This window comes from Homarus americanus, unplaced genomic scaffold (genome assembly GCF_018991925.1).
Source record: "Homarus americanus isolate GMGI-L3 unplaced genomic scaffold, GMGI_Hamer_2.0 scaffold56241, whole genome shotgun sequence".
NCBI lineage: Eukaryota > Metazoa > Arthropoda > Malacostraca > Decapoda > Nephropidae > Homarus > Homarus americanus.
Window position 1 is genome coordinate 2557509 of NW_024740202.1, and position 21584 is coordinate 2579092.

The 21584-nt window shown below is 37.8% G+C and overlaps 2 protein-coding genes across 6 annotated transcripts; one reads left to right on the forward strand and one right to left on the reverse strand.

Annotated features, from left to right (window-relative positions):
* Nucleotides 1–248: 248 nt before the first annotated feature.
* On the forward strand, nucleotides 249–11805 carry LOC121875327 (tRNA pseudouridine(38/39) synthase-like). 5 transcript variants are annotated; one of them, XM_042379828.1, is made up of 11 exons: nucleotides 249–377; nucleotides 1620–1734; nucleotides 2251–2396; nucleotides 3017–3178; nucleotides 3889–4055; nucleotides 4460–4581; nucleotides 5091–5593; nucleotides 6002–6145; nucleotides 6369–6577; nucleotides 7433–7565; nucleotides 8278–11805. In XM_042379828.1, the coding sequence occupies exons 2-11, from the start codon at nucleotides 1627–1629 to the stop codon at nucleotides 8540–8542; spliced, it is 1959 nt and encodes a 652-aa protein (XP_042235762.1). In that variant the 5' UTR covers nucleotides 249–377; nucleotides 1620–1626; the 3' UTR covers nucleotides 8543–11805. The 5 variants fall into 5 exon arrangements, with proteins under 5 accessions (XP_042235762.1, XP_042235764.1, XP_042235766.1 ...); XM_042379830.1 differs by having other exon boundaries at nucleotides 251–377; nucleotides 8281–11805; XM_042379832.1 differs by having other exon boundaries at nucleotides 251–377; nucleotides 11767–11805.
* A 3040-nt stretch (nucleotides 11806–14845) lies between these two features.
* Nucleotides 14846–15973, reverse strand: LOC121875242 (tigger transposable element-derived protein 1-like). The gene is made up of 2 exons (XM_042379702.1): nucleotides 15929–15973; nucleotides 14846–15547 (listed from the first exon to the last, which is right to left on the reverse strand). The coding sequence occupies exons 1-2, from the start codon at nucleotides 15971–15973 to the stop codon at nucleotides 14846–14848; spliced, it is 747 nt and encodes a 248-aa protein (XP_042235636.1).
* Nucleotides 15974–21584: the final 5611 nt, after the last annotated feature.

The window sequence follows — 21584 nt, forward strand, 5'->3', positions numbered from 1 at the left end:
CCAGACAACATGGTACCAGAGTCAATGGAGGAGACGTAGAGTGTTCGAACGTGTGCGTCAAATTTCAAACTAACCTGTAACTGAAACTGGGAGATATATATATATATTATAAAAAAAATACTTAAAGACTCTATTGTTTTTAAGTAAATCTTGATTTTTAATATTTATTAGTTATTAAACAAGAATATTCTTATTTGAAAGATAAACAATAAGATAACGGAATAGGACAGGTATGTGGGATTCGGAGGAGTTGTTTATAGACAGCGACAGCGTGTCTTGTAGTGTTGCAGCTTCGCCTGGCGTTGGCGAGTGTTGTTCGCTTGGCTGGCTAACAAGCAAACCTACATGTGAAAGAGGTCATTATTGATATTGTTAAGGTAAGTATCTTGATTAACACAGACTGATTCATTCCACCGTGTGGATGTAATGAACACATCACTGCAGGAAGATCGTTACCTCGTTACAGGTGGTTTACTTTACCGTAGCTGGTAGTTACCAGTTATTATGTCAGTTGATGTCATTAATGGTTAAGGTCAACAGCCCTTGACAAGACAATAACGAACAATGCTTTCACCAATATGTGCATCTCTCTCCGTCAAACCTTTGTCTGCCAACTATTGTTTTTACTAAACAGCCACGTGATGGTGCCACAGTGAGCCGTCCTATAGCCACATTTAACAATAAGTGCTCAATACTGTTGCTATAACTAATTTTATGTTCTGTTTTTGTTAAGTTATCCATTAATAGGGTAGCCAAATTTTTTATTTAAAAATACATAATGGATATTTTGCCATGACTGGCTAAGTTCCTACTAACGCTTTTTTTTTTTTACTGGGATTAGCCCACCCGGGCACGGGTCACTGACCCACATCGGGGCCTGGGGGACGAAAATGTAATAATAATAATAATAGTTCATAGTAAATAAAATTTAGAATAAAAAATAAATAATAGTAATTCATAGTAAATAAAATTGATAATAAAAATAAAATAATAATAATAATAATAATAATAATAATAAAGAACTAATAAAGAAATACAAAACTGAAAAAAAAATCAATAGTGAGAAACGATATATGTATGTTGTGTTGTCAAAGTAAGAAAAACAATTAAACCCTGCAATGATGTGTAAATGAGGCAGAAAGACGGATAAGCAACTTGGGACTTGGTCACAATTTTTGTGATGCCATATAGCAGCAGGGTCTACCATTATACAACACATTATGCTTCCAATATCTTCCCAGGCGGTAGTACCTCCCTGTTTGGTAGCTGCCTACTACCTACTGTCTGTTTAATATGATGGGGTGATGGGGGGGAGGGTCTGCACCCCGGCTAGGAAATTAGCTAAGTTTAGGTAGGTTTTGTTGGTTAGTTAGGTCAGGTTCTAGTAAATGTCACCTCTTTTATAATGATAAGAACATCTGTGGAAAAAAGAACAACTCCTGGTAAAGTAGTTTTATAGCTACACACCGATCGACTCACGGCAGAAGAAATACCAAATGCCGCCAGTCACATTTACATATAGTTCTCTCATTGTTCGCCGGTCCTGGCAAAATATCCACTGCCTAATTTTTAAGGTTATACATAAGCCTGAACTAACTTCTCTTGACCTTCTATTTTAGCCAGAACATGGAGGTGCCAGATAAAGTCACAGAGACAGAGGCTGACATGAAGGACGTCAGTACTCCTCCTCACACGCGACACAAGCACACACCTGTTGAGAACTTAACACGTCAGGTGTGTCAGAGTTAGTCTTGTTTGCATCTTATAATGAGGTAATCTTTAAGTAGCTGCCGACTTAATTATTGTTTAATTTTGGTTGTGGTGGACCAGTAAGGCTGATCATGTGTTCTGATCACAGCTCAGCGCCCCGTCATGAATTTTAATTACCTGTATGTACAGAATTTTATTTGAATTTTTATTTAAAGTATGAATAAGAATGATTGCATTGATAAATTAAGTAAGTTGTGTTGTAGTGTACAGTAAGTGTATACTACTGCATAATAGTAACTGAAATACTGTTCCTGTAATACCAGTACCTGATCTCGTTCTTATAATTCTTTGTGCTGAAATAAAGTTCACTTGTTCACTATTGCAGATTGTCTTGATTTTAATACGTGTACTGCACAAGCTGCTTGCACAGTACTAGTGAAGGGGACTGTACGTTATAGTATTATTGCATGTATGTTTTCTGAACATTGATGGAAATTCTGCTGTAATGCAAACCAGAAATAAGAAAATTCTTATTTTCAGGAACTAGAGACAAAAGTTAAACAACTAGAGGCACATAATAAACAACTTCAAAACTTACTGGCCAAGAGTCAAGGTGCTACAGATGTAAGAAACAAGGAAGGCTCAAATAAAAAGGCCAAGAAAGTAAGACCCTTTGATTTTACCAGGTAAGCATTTTGTGATCAGTATGAATGGTTGAGATAAACCTTAGATTTTAACATTTTACCCTTTTTTAAATAAAGGAAATGAAAGAACTAAAAAAAAAATGTGGCTTTAACAAGAGTAAGATTCTCAGATATTTAACTTACTTGGTTAGTGTTCGGCAAAGCAGCAGATAGATGGCCCGCTGGGGACACTACTCATGGACGGTAATAGACTCAACCACTGGCCCTTTGGGGATGCTATTCGTGGACTGTAATGGAGTCGACCGCTGGCCCTTTGGTGTTGCTACCTGGGGACTGTAATGGGGTTGACTGCTGGCCTGCGCGAAACATTTTCTCCTTTGAACGTGTTTGCTGAATTTTCCTATGTTAGCCCAGCTCAAACTACGTTCGAGCTAATCTTAGCCACATATTCAAGGAAATCCGCGATGAATAAACTCGCATTAAACGAGGGGACAGTGTATGGTATATGAGAAATTCATGCTAGGTTTATCTAGGTTATATATTTTTGAGGTAGAAGTTACATGCACTAGATGCATGTAGTAGAGGTAAAATGTTTACATGTATAGATAATAACATTGTACAACTGAAGGTTAAATGGGTGTTTAATGTCATTTTATTTTCAGACACTCTAAGCGACATGTACTGTTAAAGTTGGCATACCTCGGCTGGGACTATCAGGGTTTTGCTGTGCAGGAGGACACCCAACACACCATAGAGGCCCAGTTGTTCTCAGCACTTCTCAAGACACGTCTCATTGAATCCAGAGAAACTTCAAATTACCACAGGTGACATAAAACCAAGTGAAACTGCTCAAGGCAGGGTTGGCAGATTTAAACCAAACAAAACACCATTCTTTTTATTTATGCCTTTTTTTCTGGGGTTTTATTACTTACAGATGGTTTTAATGATTTATAGTGGATTTGGAAAATGCATATGATAGGGTAAACAGTAAAGCATTGTGGGAGGCATTACAAGTGTATGGGGTAGGAGGAAGGCTATTAGATGCAGTAAAAGTATTCTATGAAAACAGCCGGGCTGCAAACACTTAAAACTTATTAAAACCAACATGATAGCATTAAAACTAAACAAAAACATGGTTTTGGGGTTTTCTTTAAGCTGTGTTTATAAACGATTGTTTTTTTACAAACTCTGGTTCAAGGTGTCAATTTAAGTTAAATGAAAAGCTCCATTTTGTAAAACATTTGATAATTCTGTAGCAGCATATGGTAAAAACCATCTTTTTTTTATTTTTTTTATTTTTTTAAGTTTGCACTTCATCTATTATATGAATACTATAAAATGTATATTATTATTGTACAAGATTACATTTGTCATACTGATCAACTTATGTACACTTACAGCAGATGATGGACCTGTGGGTTGTGAGTCATCATAATGAGCTGCCAATTCAAAGATCTTGCTGGAGGTTAGAGTGTATTGTTATGTTGTTAAGTGTCAGAAAAACAGTTGTATTCAGATTATGTTGGGGTTTCAGGTGTGGCAGAACTGACAAAGGAGTTAGTGCATTTGACCAGGTCATTTCCATCACCCTTCGAAGTAAGTTGAGGTCTGGGCTGGGAGTCGTTGCCCCAGAAAACACCAAAATGGCACCTACAGAAGGTGATGGATCTGAGATTAACTATGTACAACTTCTTAACAAAGGTTTGTATTAAGAAACTAGATTTTTTATCTTTTAAATTTTACACATTTATACTGGCGATCTGGGAGCCCCAAATTAGTCTTAACCATAAATTTTATTTGTGTTGGGATACTAGCTTGAGGGTGCTGGGAAGGGAGCTTCTCTCCAGGAGTGGACTAGAATCTGTTGAGTGTTATTTTATTAAATTTTTCTGTTAACAGGCAGGACATTAAAATACCGGTAATTAATGTGCTCCCCTTACCTATTTATCTAAAATGAATTCAATGTCCATATTTCAGGCCACATTAGAGTATACTGTGTTGATGTTGGCTGTACAGTATATGGAAGATATGGATGATTAACTCTTATTATTGTAGTGTTCTTCAACAATGAAAAATACAGTATTAAATATAAGGTTCTGTTGCAGTTCTTCCTCATGAAATAAGAATGCTTGCCTGGAGCCCAGCATCACTTGGGTATTCTGCAAGGTTTGACTGTTCCCATCGAACTTATAAATATTTTTTTCCAAGAGGAAACTTGAACATTGAGGTAAGACACAAAATGAACATCTTGCATCTCACACCCCTCACATACAGTACAATAAATCATTAAAATATCCCCAATAGGAGTAGGTTCATTCTTCCCATTTTATATACAGGTACAGCAGTCTGACCTTGTATTGCAAAGAAAATGCTTGTCACTTGTCACAGATGAGAGAGCACCGAGTCTGTCAACCTTCTGTAATGTCATGCAAAAATAGAGAGTGTGTGCATAACTTCATGTTAATTATATCGCAACATTTGCAACTAGGACTATAGTACACACTACACTACCTTAAGTTTTGTTAATTGATTTTTTGATGGGATGTATGATATGTTTCTGAAGTTCATTTCTTGACAATAATTCCATTGAAGTTTCAGCTTATTAACTAATGTATTTAGTATTTATAGCTTTACCTTGTGAATGAAAACTGTAGGACCTGTAGTCATAATTATATTTGACATGTACACCTCCTTGAAACAAGTCCAGTAACACCTGTCTTCCTATCTTTATAACAGGCAATGAATGAGGCTGCCCAGTACTTAGTGGGTTATCATGACTATAGAAACTTCTGTAAGATGGATATTGGAAATGGAGTTGTCAATTTTTGTCGTCGTATTCTATCAGTAAACATTTCTCCGGTGTGTTGTGATGTTCAAAGAAAGGAGAATCATTCTTTGGGTACTGAAACTGAGAGCCAGTGTAAAGCACAAAATGAAGAGAAAGATATGAACAAAAATATGGAACTCGGTGGTGAATGTTCAGATTTAACAGTGTGTGAGTCCAGAAATATGAGACAGATGCCAAGCAACACTTTTCCTGAACATAATGTTAGAACAGATACAACATGTGGGAGGAAACACGGGAAGGATGGTTATGACATGTGTGTGGCTACCATCGAGGGACAAGCTTTCCTCTGGCATCAGGTGCGAGCAATCATGGCTGTCTTGTTGCTTGTTGGGGAAGGCAAGGAGGAGATGCAGATTGTGCCTCAACTGTTAGATGTGGAGAAACATCCCAGGTAATAATTTTCATCTTAAATACAAAATCTATATAAAGCTAAAATAATGTATCCTAAAGTTCCCATCTCTTTAGCACTGACTTATGGAAGATAATTGTTAATACAGGGTATCTCATTTTATAAAAAAGTGGATAATGACCATATTGCTTGATTAAAAAAGACAATTCACCTATAGCAGTACAGTATTTGTTTTATAATCAATTAGTACAGTAATTATCCACTTTTATGTTTAACTGACAGATATTGGTAATTCTTTTTTAATGCCAACAATTTTAAAAAGATTGGAAATTCTGTATACAATTTTGTTCTTGATTAGATTGTATTTTGAACTATGATTGTGTGTGTACTGACTGTGTGTATCCTTATGAGAGAACTGTTGTAATCATTAAATATAAATTTTACTTTCAGAAAACCCCAGTACTGCTTGGCTAGTGATGTGGCTTTGAACCTTTATGAAACAACTTTCGAGGGAGTGGACTGGCAGTGGGATAATGAAAATTTGCAGTGCGTGATTATTCAGTTGCAGGCGCTATGGATGCAAAACACTGTAAGGTAAAGTGACGTCAAGTGCTTCGAGGTGCAGTACAGTATTTACTTTACAAATATATATATTGTAGTATATAAAGATATATCTGAGCGTGTAATGTTTATATGACCATATGGATACTATTTCTATGGTAGACATCGGTAATTTCTTTTAAGCAAATTACCGTTTTGTTTTTATGAGTAATTTAGTTGAACAGTGTTGATGAGAAGATGGCTTGATTTTCTCCAGGAGCACAATGATCAGAAGAATGCTCTGGGATTTAGAGAGTCAGTATGCAAAGACAAATAAAATAAGAACAGAAGTTGCACCAGAAGGGGAAGTTTTATCAGTAGAGGAGGACACTGTGGTGGCAACGTATCCACAGGAACAAAATGCTGGTTTGACTCCAGGTGCAAGAACTAAAGTATACAGGCCTCTACTGTCCAGACCAACATGTGGTAAGTGATAACAGGATATTATATTGGTGGGTGTAGAATATTAACATCTGTTAGAATTAATACTTTGAGAAATTTAGATTTTTGGTTTAGAGTTGGGGCTTAAAAATTAATTGGTGTGTGTGTGTGTGTGTGTGTGTGTTTTTATGGGGGCCAACCCCCCAAAATTCCACCTTCATCGCACTTCTGAGTTGTTTTTGCATCTCTGTGCCAAATTCCTCAAGAGTGCTCTGACAGAGAGATACATCAGTAATGAATGTATGAGCACCAAATGTGAAACTTTCTTAATCACAGAAAATGGGTACTGCAATACAGTATATATTTTGACTACATGGTATATTGTATACTATAGGTACCATCTTCTGTAGCAGGTGTTGTTAACTGTCACTCTCCTCTCCCTCCATGAAGGATGGATTCTACATACACTCTCTACACACTAGCATACACTGTCCACTCTGCTATGTATAGTACAGTACTGCACAAACACAGCTCAAATGCAAAAACAGCATTGAGGAGATGGCTGTGACATACACCAGCTAATGTAGGCATTCCATGCAGTTACGTGACAGTAGTGACCAATCATAACTCACAAGCACTCTTGAGCCTATGTGCCCAGCACAGGTCCCTACATCAGAAATACACATGATTCCATCCCTGGAAACTTGTTCCCATGCCCTGCTATTGAAGAGTTTGGGATCAAAGTTTCCGGCTAACAGAAAGATTGCTGTATATTTAAGAACTTACATCCTTAAATATGTGTACCAGTAATTGATTATTCTGCAGATTAGATAATTTAAACTCCAAGGTGTCAGGGATTATTTAAATATGCTTTTATTACATAATTTTTCCCACCCACAGAGAGCCTAGAGACCCGAGTGGAACACTACGTCAAGAGACAACGGTTAGATCCTGACATCCTCCAGAAACTTTCATCTTCTTGTAACTCCAGCCAGAACAAACCTCCCGGCCACAGCTGTAGTCAAGCTTCAGGGTAAGTAATATTTGTTTTTTAAAGAATGAAATCAAAATCAATAATAAGGATTGAAATGTTTTGGATTCATTTCTCCATCTTTTCAGGTCTTTACATTAACCTTTACATCCATAAGTCCATTTGGGTTTGTAAATTTGAAAAGTACAATACAAAGGTGAACTAAATTTTTAAAATCCTAAAGTTTTCTTGTAAAGATTATTTTTCATTAATTCGTGCAATGTCTTAAGTAAAATAAATCAATAGACCTAAAGGACTGGAACAAGGTAACCAAGTACAGTACAGTATTAGCCCCATTGGCCAGTACATTTGGTGCAGAAAGATCTTGGGTTTAAGAGATTTCCCGGTATTGAGACAAATTGTCTTATCCCCAGAAAAATCGCACATCTACAGAGTTTTTCTGGGCACTGATGAACATTTCCATGTATAAATTATGCATCTGGCACAGAGCACCGTTGCTACAGAGGCTTAACTGCAGTTGGACAGACACGAAGCTGTATTTATATATGCAAACACTAATTTACACGTGCAATACGGTATATTAAAATATAAATTTGTGTAACCAGTAATTTCATGGAATCCCTAAAACTTTTCGTAAGTTCTTGTAATTACTGTTTCACTCGGGGGTTTCATATAGTAATCCCTAAAATTTCGTTATTGGTTTTACACTATCTTACTGGTTGATGCCAGTAAATTTGTGGAATGTTACTTTCAGCAGTCAGTCCACTGTTAGCCTGCCTTCTAGCAACATGTCTTCAACCAGTGTAGAAGAAGAATTCAATCAGCAGCTGTTCAAACGATACAGAGACAATCAGAAATATCTTATTCCTCTGACACAGTACTACCACATCATACACAGTGTGAAATCTGCTGCTGCTGGTGTTCACAAAAAGAGCAGGAATGACTATTACCTCCTGTCCAGGTACGTTTATTCCCACTTACTTTTGAAGAGGGGAGGTGTGCAGGCAGGGGATAGGTAAAGGCTAATACATTCATTTGTCTGCCTGCCATTTTTTTGTAGGTATGTATGAGGTCCTACAGTGTGGCAATGTTGAAAAACTGATCAAGAAACGCAGCGACCCCAACGAACCCCCACTTTACTTCGCAATGATTGAAGAGACGTTCGATGTGATCAAATGGGCACATGTTTCAACCGGCCATGGCGGAAGAGACCGCATGTTGAAAGAGATCCAGAAAGACTATGCAAATGTTACTACACCTACCCTCGAGCTTTTCAAATCCCTGTGTGAAGAATGCCAGGAAAAGAGAAAGCGGCCCATGACAAAAGGCGTGGTTGTTCGGCCCATTCTCAGCAAAGACTTAACTTCAAGAGGTCAAGTCGACTTAATTGATATGTAGGCGATGGCGCAGCACTCCTTTAAATGGATCATGGTATATCAGGACCATTTTACCAAATTCTGCGTACTCCGGCCTCTGCCAAGTAAAACGAGCGGCAAAAGTTGCTGTATACCTGATGGGCATTTTCTCCTTTTTGATGTCCCAGCCACACTTCAAAGCGACAATGGCTCGGGGTTCACGCCACATGTGATGACAGAACTGAAGGATGTCTGGCCTGATCTCACTATTGTTCACAGTAAGCCACGCCATCCTCAGAGTCAAGGTTCTGTAGAACGTGCCAATGGTGACCTAAAGGACATACTAGTAGCACGGCTGGCAGACAACAGTACTCAAGAATGGACTGTGGGTATCAAGTTTGTGCAGTTTCAGAAGAACTCGGCTCACCATTCAGAAATAAAGGGCACCTCATACTCTGCTATATTGCCATCCCCATTCCTGTTGTAGATTGTGGAAGGAGAGATCCACGTAATATGTTTGGTGTTATCATAGGCAGAGATCTGGACACTGACTTATAGAGGATTACTGTGAAGGCCAGAGTTTTGAGTGGACAGTACTCCAGAAACCAATTTGACTTACGTCCCCAGCGTCTACTGACAGAGCAAGATGTAAACCAAGAAAAGACTGTTATTACGCTCTGCTGTTATTGCTCAGTCAGCTTCGAGTGGACAAGCGTTCACAAAATACAACTGTAGTGGTCCAAAAAAGCGTCGGACAAACTGTTTTAAAGCCAAACTTAAATGTAGCTCACGTTACCACAGAAGTTATACTTGTGCCAACAGGTGAAGTTTGAATTTGCTGTATGTATGATGAGATGTAATATACATGTATATTTTATGGCATTTCAATGTCATTTTTAATAAATGATTAGAATGAGATGCAGTTCTGTGTTCTTTTTCACTGTCCAGAATGAATGATGTAATGCACATGTGCGATTCATGACATTATAATGTACCTGTCTTTAATAAATGAATAGAATGTGTTGCAGTTTAATATTTTTCTTGAGAAAAATATGTTAGTAAATGCGTGAAATCCCCAGGAATTTTAGGGATTAAATGAAACCCCCGAGTGAAACAGTACCCCAATTACATGAACTTACTAAAATTTTCAGGGATTTCATGAAATCATTGCTCTTATCTTGAGCTTGTGACGCAGGTAGGCCATATGATACAAGATGACCTGCTTTGTCCTGTGCCATCTACTGTGACAGCTTGATGTCATGGGTTTTTTCTGTAGCTTTCAGAATTGTTCACATTTTGTATAATGCATATACTGTACATGCCCTACACACTAGGTTACAGTAGGCATACACTGTCCACTCTGCTATGCACAGTATTGTACATATGGTACTTTCACACTTACTGAATGTACAGTACAGTCTACATAACTGTAATCACTTATGTCTTAACACTGCTTTAACAGTATTCTTGGCTGATGTATCCTGGTGTTGTAATGTACAGTACTGCACAACACAGATCGTAAGTGAAAAAAGCAGAGAATGAGCAAACAAACTTGTACAGTGGCAGCAGACTATGAACCTAGTGCATCATGATGCCTCAGCCAATCACAAGCTTCCCATGTAATCACATGACAATAGTGGCAAATCGCAGGGCACGAGCCAACAGCCTAAGTTCCCCATACAGCTAGTCCACCCACACATCGGCGCATGATGCATTATCTCGGAAATTCGTTCGAAGGCTAGTAACAGAGAATCCCCCCCCCAACGTAATGGAAAGTTCCATGGCTCGAAGATTCTGGCTAACGGGTATATTACTGTAGTGTATAGATCACTTTGGAAGAAAACGTAATCTCTATTTTTTTTAAACTTATCACTGTCACCAACTGTCAGCTTATTAGCCATTCAGGCAGAAAGTCTCTTCTCAATTGGCCTTTTAAGTATATACTGTACTGTAATTTGCTGTTTAATAACTTTTCACTCTGCCATGAAAGGATATATGAAATAATTTTAACTGTGATAAGCAGCCATCAAATATATTAATTCATTGTGTAAACATATAATGCAAGATCTTTATATGCTGTCCTGAAGATAATAGAATAGGAACTGCCTGGAGCGTGAGTCTCTACGTCTTGATTAGCTAAACTGTGGCCATTCTATAGATAAAATACGTACTCTATTTATATTCACACCAAGTTAATTGCCTCAGCATCCTTAAAAATACCTGTATGTATAAAACCTTGAATTTAATGCTTTCACAAATACATCTTGATGCTACATGTGGTATAAATGCCACAGGGCTCCAGTGACGTAATTGTCCTTTGGCAAAAATTCTCCTGCCATCCACAGCTCACAACTGCTTACTTTACTTGGGTTCAAGGTTATATGATGTGCCCACTCACTTACATGTGCTCACTCACTTACCATGGAGATTGTATGGTTATTAGCCAACAGTGAGGCAGAAATTCTTTTAAGTAATATAAACAAAACTTTTTACTAACAAGATGATGAACTTGGGTCTTAGGTAACTAAAACCCTTTGGATGCATAAAGAAAGAGAGAGGTGGACAGCAAGAAAATTTACTGCACACCATACTGGTTTGCACCCAGGACATCCTCAGTTCACCCAACCATGAATAGGTACCTAAGTTCACCATTGAGGAAGTGAAGGCTGCCGAGTACAGTGTCATAAACACTGCCATCAGGCCAATGGGACCCACTTTCACCTATGTAGAATTATTTGCACTGGAACTTGGAGATAGTGTGTCAGTATTTGAGTAATACAGGTAATTAGTTTTAGTATGAATTTAAAAATTTTGTATGCAGTTGTTTCAAAGATAATGCATTAGTAAATAAGACAAGTACTGATGTACTGATTGTGTGTATCCACCAGGTCTGCTGAAGGCATCTGAATAAAGAAGATATTATTGAATGCTTGCCATATCATTAACCTGTATAATGTGTGTGGTGTGCATTTATTCATGCATAGTAAATAAGTTGTATATTTCTGTAGATGAACATAAAGAAATTGCAGAATGGATAGTGGAAGCTGACTGATTCCTGGAATGTGAATAGTAGTTTTCTTTGATATGTAAATTTATCTCTGATGTGTTATTTAAAATCTTTAAGTACTGTACCAGGAATTAACCCATTCATTGTGGACATGTTACAGTATATATGGACTGATTCACCTCTTGCAGTTGGCTGCAGATGTTCCATAATAGAACAAAAACCAGTTATGTGTAATATGACCATCTGCTGCACTGGATAGGTTTAAAATATTAATGAGAATACTGTAGTGTCTTATAGTCTGATAATGGTCCTCCAGCATATGATACTGAATGCCACAGGCTGTAAAGAAAAGTACAGTACTGTAGTTACTTATTTTAATCTTTCCCTGTGATGCTTCCCTTGCCTTTATGTGACTATAACTTTCTTTTTTCAATCTTTCAAGTGCAATGTGACTAGCAAGAGTACTTTTACCAAACCAGCTGCTTTATTTTCTCCACAAAAGCTAGTAAGACTAACCATCAAGGAAGAAGATGAACTTATTTCAGAATGTGAGTATAAGGGTAAGGAATAGTTATGTACATAAGTACAGTAGTATGTGCTGTTAAGCTAGGATAGGTAAACCAAGATGACACTGTCAAGGGTGTGCCTGACTGAGTTGACATATGATAGTATATAAGTTGATCTACTGGGTTCTTATTTCCACTACCAGAGGTTAGGAGGCAGTGTAACATCACCACCACAGTATATGAGTTGTCAAAGATTATGTGCAGAATCCGAATGTGACGGTCCATAATTATTAGTCTATCTCCAAATATGATGGTACAAAAAAATACCATAACATAATAGGAGAAAAAATATTGTACCATAATTTTGAACTGTACTTAGAGCTAAAAGGTCTCTTATACCATACTGTAATATTGTTCTGTAACATACTGTACTTCCACCCCGATGGAGGCTGAATTAGTGAGGATCTAGTGTACAGGTATCCTCCAATTAATGATCTTCCTATTTACAATATTTTGTTTGAACAATGGTCATGTACTGTATTAAGACCATCTCCCCATTTACGATAAAAAACTCATGGACGATGTCATTAATCAGCAAAAATCTCTGACACGCAGAATAGGGAACACATCTCTCGTTACAGTGAAGGACGTTACTAACATTCGCATTTTACTCTGTTTTGGGGACTGTAAAGTGATTTTTTTTTTTTTTTTATATACAGTAAAGTACTATGCATCTGTTGTTGTGAACATGATGTGAGCAGTGTTGGAGACTCAATGTTTTTACTTTATCATCGGTGTTTTTGTTTTTCCCTTACAGTCAGAGGACATCACTAACATTCAAATTGTATTCAGTCTTTGTGATTGTGAAATGGGCAGTGTAACTTTGAAAATGTCTAGCAAGTGTGTTACTGAGGCACCCAAGAAAACCGTGTCTCTGGAGGTGAAACTAGACATGGTGAAGCTGTATGGGAGTCAGAGTGACGTCTCCACTCCACCTTCAAGAGTCCCTTTACCCTCGAAAGGGACATGTGATGATGACCAGGCTTATTGATGTGAGTGTTATTTAATTGTGTTCTAGTTACTATTTCCTTAGTATAAGATTTTTTTGGGGTGATACGTGTGGTTGTTGGACTGGCTGGGAACGTATCCCATATTAAAATGCTCCTGATTTATATTCTCTCAATTTGAAATGGGTTTTCAGGAATGTAACCCTATCATAAATCGGGGAAGTATAGTATCCACACGTTGATTAGGTACTGTACCAACTAATTCATAAATAATACCACTCAATCTTGCTGCTAGTCTATGAGTGTCTGAATGTGTTTTCAAGATTTTCAAATTCTCTGTAAGAGATTTTATCGCTGTCTTCTGCTTTATAAATATGTACGTAATAAACTCCAACTTTCTTTCCAAATATCCGGACTAAAAGGGGGGGGGGGAACCACCTGTCCGAAAAAGCTGATTGTCCGTATCTTCTGGTAAATGTGCTAGATGTATAAAAACGATAAATAATAAAAAATAAAAAATACAGTGCTGTATTTTATGGCACATAAGACGCATCCCCCATTTTAGCAGGAATGTTTAGGAAAAAACATTTGTGTGTATTTTCCTCCTGTATTCATAGTTTTCTTAAAATAATATATACAGTATCAGTAAATGTGAGGAATAAATAAAAATAACAGCAATAAAAAGGTAAAAAAAATAAATACTGTACGCTACTGTATTGCCAAACCAGTAAATAAAAGCCAAATAAAAGTTTAACACAGTCGCCATTTGCATGCTCCCTGGTTCATCATAGCAAGAAGACTAGCAAGGACGCAACCTCTGCTGATTCCCTAGCAATGCATTCCCCCCACACGCCTCACCGCCTCCCCTGAACCAGCAAACTCGTGTGCAAAGAAATGTATATTCCCTTTATGTGTTTGCCCTTAGGACAATTATTTCTTTTACCTTTTTTTCACAATATGTATGTAGGATGGTGTGTGCACGTAACTGAGTAAAAATAAATGAAGAAAGATATGTACAGTATATCTACCCGAAAATAGGAGTAGAAAACAACCATAATACCTTACAGCTTGGCCCAATAGCCTGGTGGTTACAGTGATGAGTTTAACCTTACTACAATGCCATGGTTAATCACTATTAGTACTATTATAGCAGTAAACACTAATAATAACAGTAAATCCAGTGAAATATGGCAGGGAGGGAGGAGAGTTACAAGAGCAGACGACACGCTAACTAGAGCACTCACTCCCCTTACTGCTCCCATTGCCAGGTGTATGTATGGGAGAAATACATATCTTGTAGTCTTATTTGAAAATGGTGACAAGCTCAGTGATTAACAAATAATATAAACCATTCATTTTCCTATGATAACATAATAAGAAACATTGTATCATTACTAGAGTGAATGAATTAATATTACCACAAACAACATTTTTATAAAAAAATAGATTAACACTCACTATTCCATGCTGGCTGTTTATGTAGAGCCCGTTCCTCTCTCCCCTGCCACTGATGGATGAAGATGAAGGCCTTGAAGACAGCGATGACTCCCTGGTCGATTGGTTGGAGCAATGATGATGTGTTCTTGGGCAGAAAGATCACCTCAACATTTTTGTTTGCAACCTTGAGGGCCTTGGGGTGGCCAGGGCAGTTGTCGATCACGAGGAGGACCTTAAACTCCAGGCCTTTATCCTGCAGGTAATCCTTAACCTCCCTCACAAAACAATTGTGAAACCAGTTGGTGAACAACACTGTTGTCATCCAGGCTTTCTTGTTGTGGTGGGAGAAGACTGGGAAGAGGTGCATATCTTTGTTCTTAAGTGCACACGAACACTTGGCATGGTTCAGCAGCATGTGCTTGATCATGTGTCCTGCAGCATTGCCACATAACAATAGAGACACATGATCTTTGGCCACCTTGAAGTCCGGTGCACTCATTTCCTCCCTGAAAAGGAAGTTAAGGAACGTCCTGGCTGGCATCTTCTTCCACCACAAGCCAGTTTCGTCAGCGTTGAAAACCTGCTCCGGCTTGTAGCCCTTCTCCCGGATGATCTCAGCAAAGATCTTAGGATATGCCCTAGCTGCTACATTGTCCGTTGAGGCTGACTCACCAGTGATCCTCAAGTTGTAACGCTTCTTCAAGTTCTCAAACTACCCCTTACTGGCATTAAAACCTTTATTTGTGGCATCACCAGAACCACCAGTACCATCACCACTCACTTCCCCACCTTCCTCAGCATGGAATCGGTCATACAGGACCTTGACTCATTGATGCCATACTCCCAGCCACACACAGCAAAGCTTTGGCCACTCCTAAGTTTGATCAGCAGTTTGGGCATTTGGGAGCCATCACAAGAATGAGGAGCACAATTGTTAAGAGAGCAAAGTAGCACACACGCGAGACGGACAAGTGTTTATCCAGGACTGAGGCAGAGTGAGTGCTTGTGGGCCAGCTTCCCAGGATAAGAGACATCTTGCGGGACGCCACAAAACACGTGCGCTCCCCGTCTCAGCCGCGAACATGCTGCCAACTTTAAAACTATCCGCAGACATTCTTGGGTACATCCAGGATGTCATCCGCGAATATAATCGAAGGCTGCGAATTGTAAGGGCATGCTGTACAGTATAGGTAGTACTTGGAAAATGTTAATTTAATTTTACAATCTTAATTACCTGGCAAGTTTTAGTATTTCCATGTTATTCTGTAGTAGAAGTTATGAATAAATAAACAATTCAGAAGTTTGGTGAAAAATATTTTATATACATAACAAACATCAGTATCACTAAATGGACGGCATAGGTTACAGAAAGTTCTTCTGCATGGATGGAGTAAGTCTGCTTACAATAATAGAAATGGAATAAGCCATGTCTATTTTGCTCTTAATTTTAAATGCAAAGGTAGAAAGCACCCCATTAGAGACATGTCAATTTATTTTTAATGAATTTTAGCAAAGAAATAATTTGAAGACTTAGGTACTGTATTACTAAGCATGTAGCTTAAACTGGAAGCCGCCACAAAAAGGTACTACTTATTCACTCCTACATATTCAGGAAACCATGAAATTTAAACATTAAATTTTTGCTGCTTGTGAAAATGCAGCCGTATCTCGTTAGACATATGAGGAGGAAAATGAACGGTAAAGAGAAACGGGAGGGGGGGAGAGAAAGAAGAGATAAAAGGACTGGAATGAAAGTGAAGCTCAGGAGGAATGAGAAGATGGAGAAAATGGAGAAGTGGAAGGGAAAATAGATGTAAAGAATGTGTGCTGGAAGAGAAAACAAGATGAGGGTGGAGGGGAAGGAAGAAGGAAAAGAGAACAAAAGTTAAGGAGGAATAGGGATGGGGGTGGACAACAAGAAAACGTTTGGGAGTAAAAAACAAGAGAAAGACATGGTAGAGTAAAGGGAGAGGGCAATAGAATGATAAGGGTGGTGAAGGAAGTACTGTAGTTAGTCTTAATGGATAGATGTTCATATATGCAGAAAACTTATCACGGTGCATCACCACGTGTATTTTTCTTGTGCTATATTAACATGTATGCAAAGTTTCAACTCAAATTATTACAATTTAGGCTCTCCTAAGTAGGTCAAGTCATCTCTTACTGTTCCATTTTAAATATACTGTATAAATAAGAATACAGTACTGTAGTATTACATTAATAAACGTTCTAAACATTATTGTATTCAGTGTACAGTATTGTACACGTCATACATCGTTCATATTTTATTGTGGAGTGAAAATTTTTAATCAATAGCTTTAATTTTGCATATTTAAGCATTTAACCCTTTTGATGTAAATTCTGACTAGATAGCTGTACCCCGTGTGAAGCAAACGTAGAAAAATAAAAAAATCTTTAAAACAGTAACTGACCATGATTTGTGTATAAACGCACACATATACTGTACATGTACTCATACATACACACACGACACTATACACTGTACACACACACCCACTGAAGCGTGGGCTCATTTCACTACTCACACACATATGCGGACACATACATACACTACTAATAATTTCCTGGGTCATCCACATCATCACTACCAGACTACCACAATCACTTCATGATTTCCTGAGCCATCATTGTAGCAAAGATAGTTGGACACACGGCTGTACTTGGCCATGACTGAGAAGACACTAGCAGGCCTAGAGATAATCTGACGGTTGCAACCACCTCCCTACACGCCAGCCAATTGAATGGGATGTGTCTATCTGGTAATAAGATTCAAATTATGGGTGGAAAAATTATTACCACATATGGTGCAGTGATAACATTGGGATTGTTTTATCACATAGGATGTGGGAATTGTATTAAAAGGGTTATGATGTAATGATAAGTTGTGACTTGACCCTCTTGGAATAGCTGGAAATGCAACAAATCCATTTGAAGCTTTGGATGATTAAGAACCAATGTATGTTTTCTATATCTGAAGCATCAATGCTGAGCTAAAGTGTGAGAAACACAGAAATATTAGTAGCAATGGGTGAAGGAAGAAAAGGAGAGAGGAGAGTATTTGTATGTGTGCTTGAGGACAACTCTGATAAGAGAATAGTGTGAAAGAAACTACTTTAAGGAGTAAGGATGTAGGTACAGTATATTTAGAAGCCTTTCAGTTGTATGCAAACTGAGGCTGGATGATCCTGGGCATGAAGTGCTGGCAGTGTCCAGGTATTTGATTTGACAGCGACCATCTTTAAACATACTACAGTATTGAAAAACACATTGCTTGCGCTAGTGTATCAATGTCTGGTGTGCACTACCCTTATGTCTTATATATACACAATGAACTGGTGAGTTCCTTCTTTTGTACTCTCCTAAACATTACATCATATCTACTTTAAAATTACATTGGTGACATGCCTATTATATAAAAAAATAAAATAAAAATAATTATAATCTTGCTGTTAAGTATTCACTTTGAGATAGGAAAATGAGATTCCATGTACTGTACTGTACTTACAAAAATTTGCTTATCTTTTGTGCATGCCTAAAGTGTTTGCTTTTGACAAAATACTAAAGAAATAATTTACTTTCCCTATACTGTATCATACACATACAATTTACAAACATATACAGTAAAATGTAAGACAGAACTCGGGTATAAACCATTATTTGTCCCAAATTTGTTATACTAAACCTAAAATGCTCCAAAAAAAATCTGTAACTACAATACAGTATTCCCAATTATGATGTTTTGTTACATATTGTCACACACTATAATTTCACCGACATAAATTTTTTCTTTATCAACTACCTATACTGTACTATTATTTGACATGAATTACAGTTTACCTGGTGTCTTAGCACCTCTCTTGCTCACACCTATACCTCAACTAAAAATGGTTGGAGTGAAGAAAAAACATCTAAATTTTTCAGGCCATATATACTTTGGATTACAATCAAAGTACAGGGTAATGTTATACTCAAGAACCCTAAATAATCCCCACACTGTACACTAAAACTATATCAGTTAAGAACCTAATGTTTTGCATAAATGTAGCCTCATGTTAGAGAAAGGTGTGACATGATCCTGAGAGTTTATCAGGTATTACATGACCCATCAGTGGCATTTAACAGTTTTCACTTCGTCATGCAATGGCACTCACAACAAACAAGCACACCACAATAAACATAGTGAGTACCATGGCATGACCGGGTGAAAACCATTAAACACCACTGACGGGTCACACGCTACCTGATAACATTAGGCTACATTTACAAAAATATTAGGTGCCTAACCGATACAGTATAGTTTTTTAGTACAGTATGGGGATTATTTAGGGTTCTCGAATAAAAAAAATCACCCTGTATAACGGACTTGTCAGCCCTGAAGGACTGCCCTACACCTGAGCCGCAGTCATGTCCGGCTCATTTCTTCACTAAGTCACTCAGCCAACACCAGAGCCCAATCCCAAGGTAAGACCTATGTTATTCACACAGGTGTGAAGATGGTAATGTCGAAACCCCCCTTCACATACACACACTCCACTTTCCCCAACGTACACACACTCTCCACTTTCCCCTATACACATACACACTACTCCCCCTACACACTCAATTCTCTCCAACACACACCCCAATCCTTCCCACACACACTCCAATCCAACCCACACACACTCCCATCCCTCTCACACACACCAATCTCCCCCCACACACACACTCCAATCCCTCTCTCACACACACACACACACTCCAATCCCCACCACAAAATATTGGCTGTTCACATCACTATGAATCCTCACCCAAAATCTACAGGTATTTAATTGTTTTCTTTATCAGCCCATCTGCTATACCAGTAGCCTATAGCCTTATACTGTGCTGTTACTCTCTGGACATTACAGTTATCAATATGCCAGCATCTTTCCTCCCCTTCAGCAGTACCTACAACTCAAATCTAAAAACAATATATCTAAATGACTTTACTAATCAGATTACAGAGAATTAGTTTTTAAGATACAGTAATGAGACACTGCATGAGCCTTATTATAGGAAAATTAGCTTGGCTAAAAGGACCTCCATCAGAGCTTTCTTATAATACTAGAAGTTGGCAACAGCTCCAATTGTTTTACTAAGCAGTTAAGAGATTTGTGTAATTTAATCTAGGACTAGTTAAAGATATTACACTATTTTTCTCACTGTCCTACAAGTACAGTTTTCATAGGCATTTGTACATAGTGTAACAAGAAAAAAAACACCACATGACTAGAACATAAACACTAGTACAGTATATAACATCTGACCAAAGTTACATCAATCACATCTCTCACTCAGGTTTTGCATTATAAATCAAATCAGACTTTTCTTCATCTTGAGTATTATAGGTTTTAGTAAATATGCAATATCTGAAGTCAATTGTACTACCCATGTATAAGTAATATTATATAGTATTGCCCTTTACTAATATTATGAACATGTATCCATATAATAATAAAAAAAAAGAATGGTAACAAATACAGGGAGTGGCGGTCATGGTTTTACACAATCCATGAAAATACAGTAAACAAATTGACTGTATTTTTTACTACCACATTATTTTTTGCCACCGTGAGTTGTGTATACTGTACTGAACTACTGTAATAATAAGTACCAAGGTACTATAGGTCTCACATTTATCACTTTACATATGAGGCTATCTGGAACAGATCTTGCTGGGTGCCACGGAGAGAAACACAGTCTTACAGTTTGTCAATTTACAAAATGCCATACATTTTAAACTAATACAGTAATGATATTTGATTGATTTTTTGGCATATTGTACCTAAATACCTCTAGTTTTATGTGTAATGTGTAAATTAAAATCAAATAATAATATTTTAATATTACTAATTACTTTAGGGTCTGTAGTTTGGTTTTTTGTTTGTCTACACTATAGACCAAAAAATTCATACTGTATAACGTTATTTGAACAAATAATCATAAAAGCTAAAGTAAAGCTTGGAAGCTATTGCCATTTTGCTGATACATTCAATAGTTTCTCATAACAATAATATTATAAAAAGAAATTCTACTCTATTTTTAGAGACAGGAATAATAAAGAAAATTAGCATCCTAGTTCATAGTTACATTAATCAAGATGCACACTGACATCATCAAGTATTGTAATCCACTAGGTTGTTGTCAGCCTCATCTTCTCTGCCCTGAGAAGGTCTCAGTACACCACTTCCACTTGATTCATTCATTATTATCTATGATAAGCGTAATAAACACTGGTAAAATACAGTAAATACGGGAGTAAACACTGTATCCAGCATTAAAGGGCATCACAAAAACCAAAACTGAACCTTACAGTGAATGTAACATCCTGATTGGATGCTATTTTATATGTCCCGCACTCCCATTGACCGAGAGACGCCGGCAGTGGTGTGAGCTGGTCAACAGCATGGTGGGCGGCACGTGATAAAGTCTGAGCCAGAATGAATGGCAAGAGCTGCAGGCAAGGCAGAATATACTAAAACCCCTTTATGTTTGGAGGACTATTTACCTTAGATACATTTCCACAACCTGCACCTTAACTCGCTCCCGGGACAGAGGAAGGCTGGGGGGAACACAGTAGTACACTTAACTCGGTTCGCAAGGGGTGCTGGTGGTAGAGTGGTACCGCTCTTGCCTTCGCAAGTGAGATGTCACGGGTTCAATTCCCGGGCCAGTGGAAGTTGTTTGGACATACTTCCTAGCCCCCATTA

Bases quoted from the DNA above. Each gene is read 5' to 3' on its own strand.
- LOC121875327 (XM_042379828.1), top strand. From the start codon at position 1,627: ATGGAGGTGCCAGATAAAGTCACAGAGACAGAGGCTGACATGAAGGAC. The intron at 5,594-6,001 runs GTAATAATTTTC...TTTTACTTTCAG, and splicing joins GATGTGGAGAAACATCCCAG to AAAACCCCAGTACTGCTTGG. The intron at 6,578-7,432 runs GTAAGTGATAAC...TCCCACCCACAG, and splicing joins ACTGTCCAGACCAACATGTG to AGAGCCTAGAGACCCGAGTG.
- LOC121875242 (XM_042379702.1), bottom strand. From the start codon at position 15,973: ATGACATCCTGGATGTACCCAAGAATGTCTGCGGATAGTTTTAAA. The intron at 15,548-15,928 runs GTTGGCAGCATG...AGTAAGGGGTAG, and splicing joins TGTCTGCGGATAGTTTTAAA to TTTGAGAACTTGAAGAAGCG.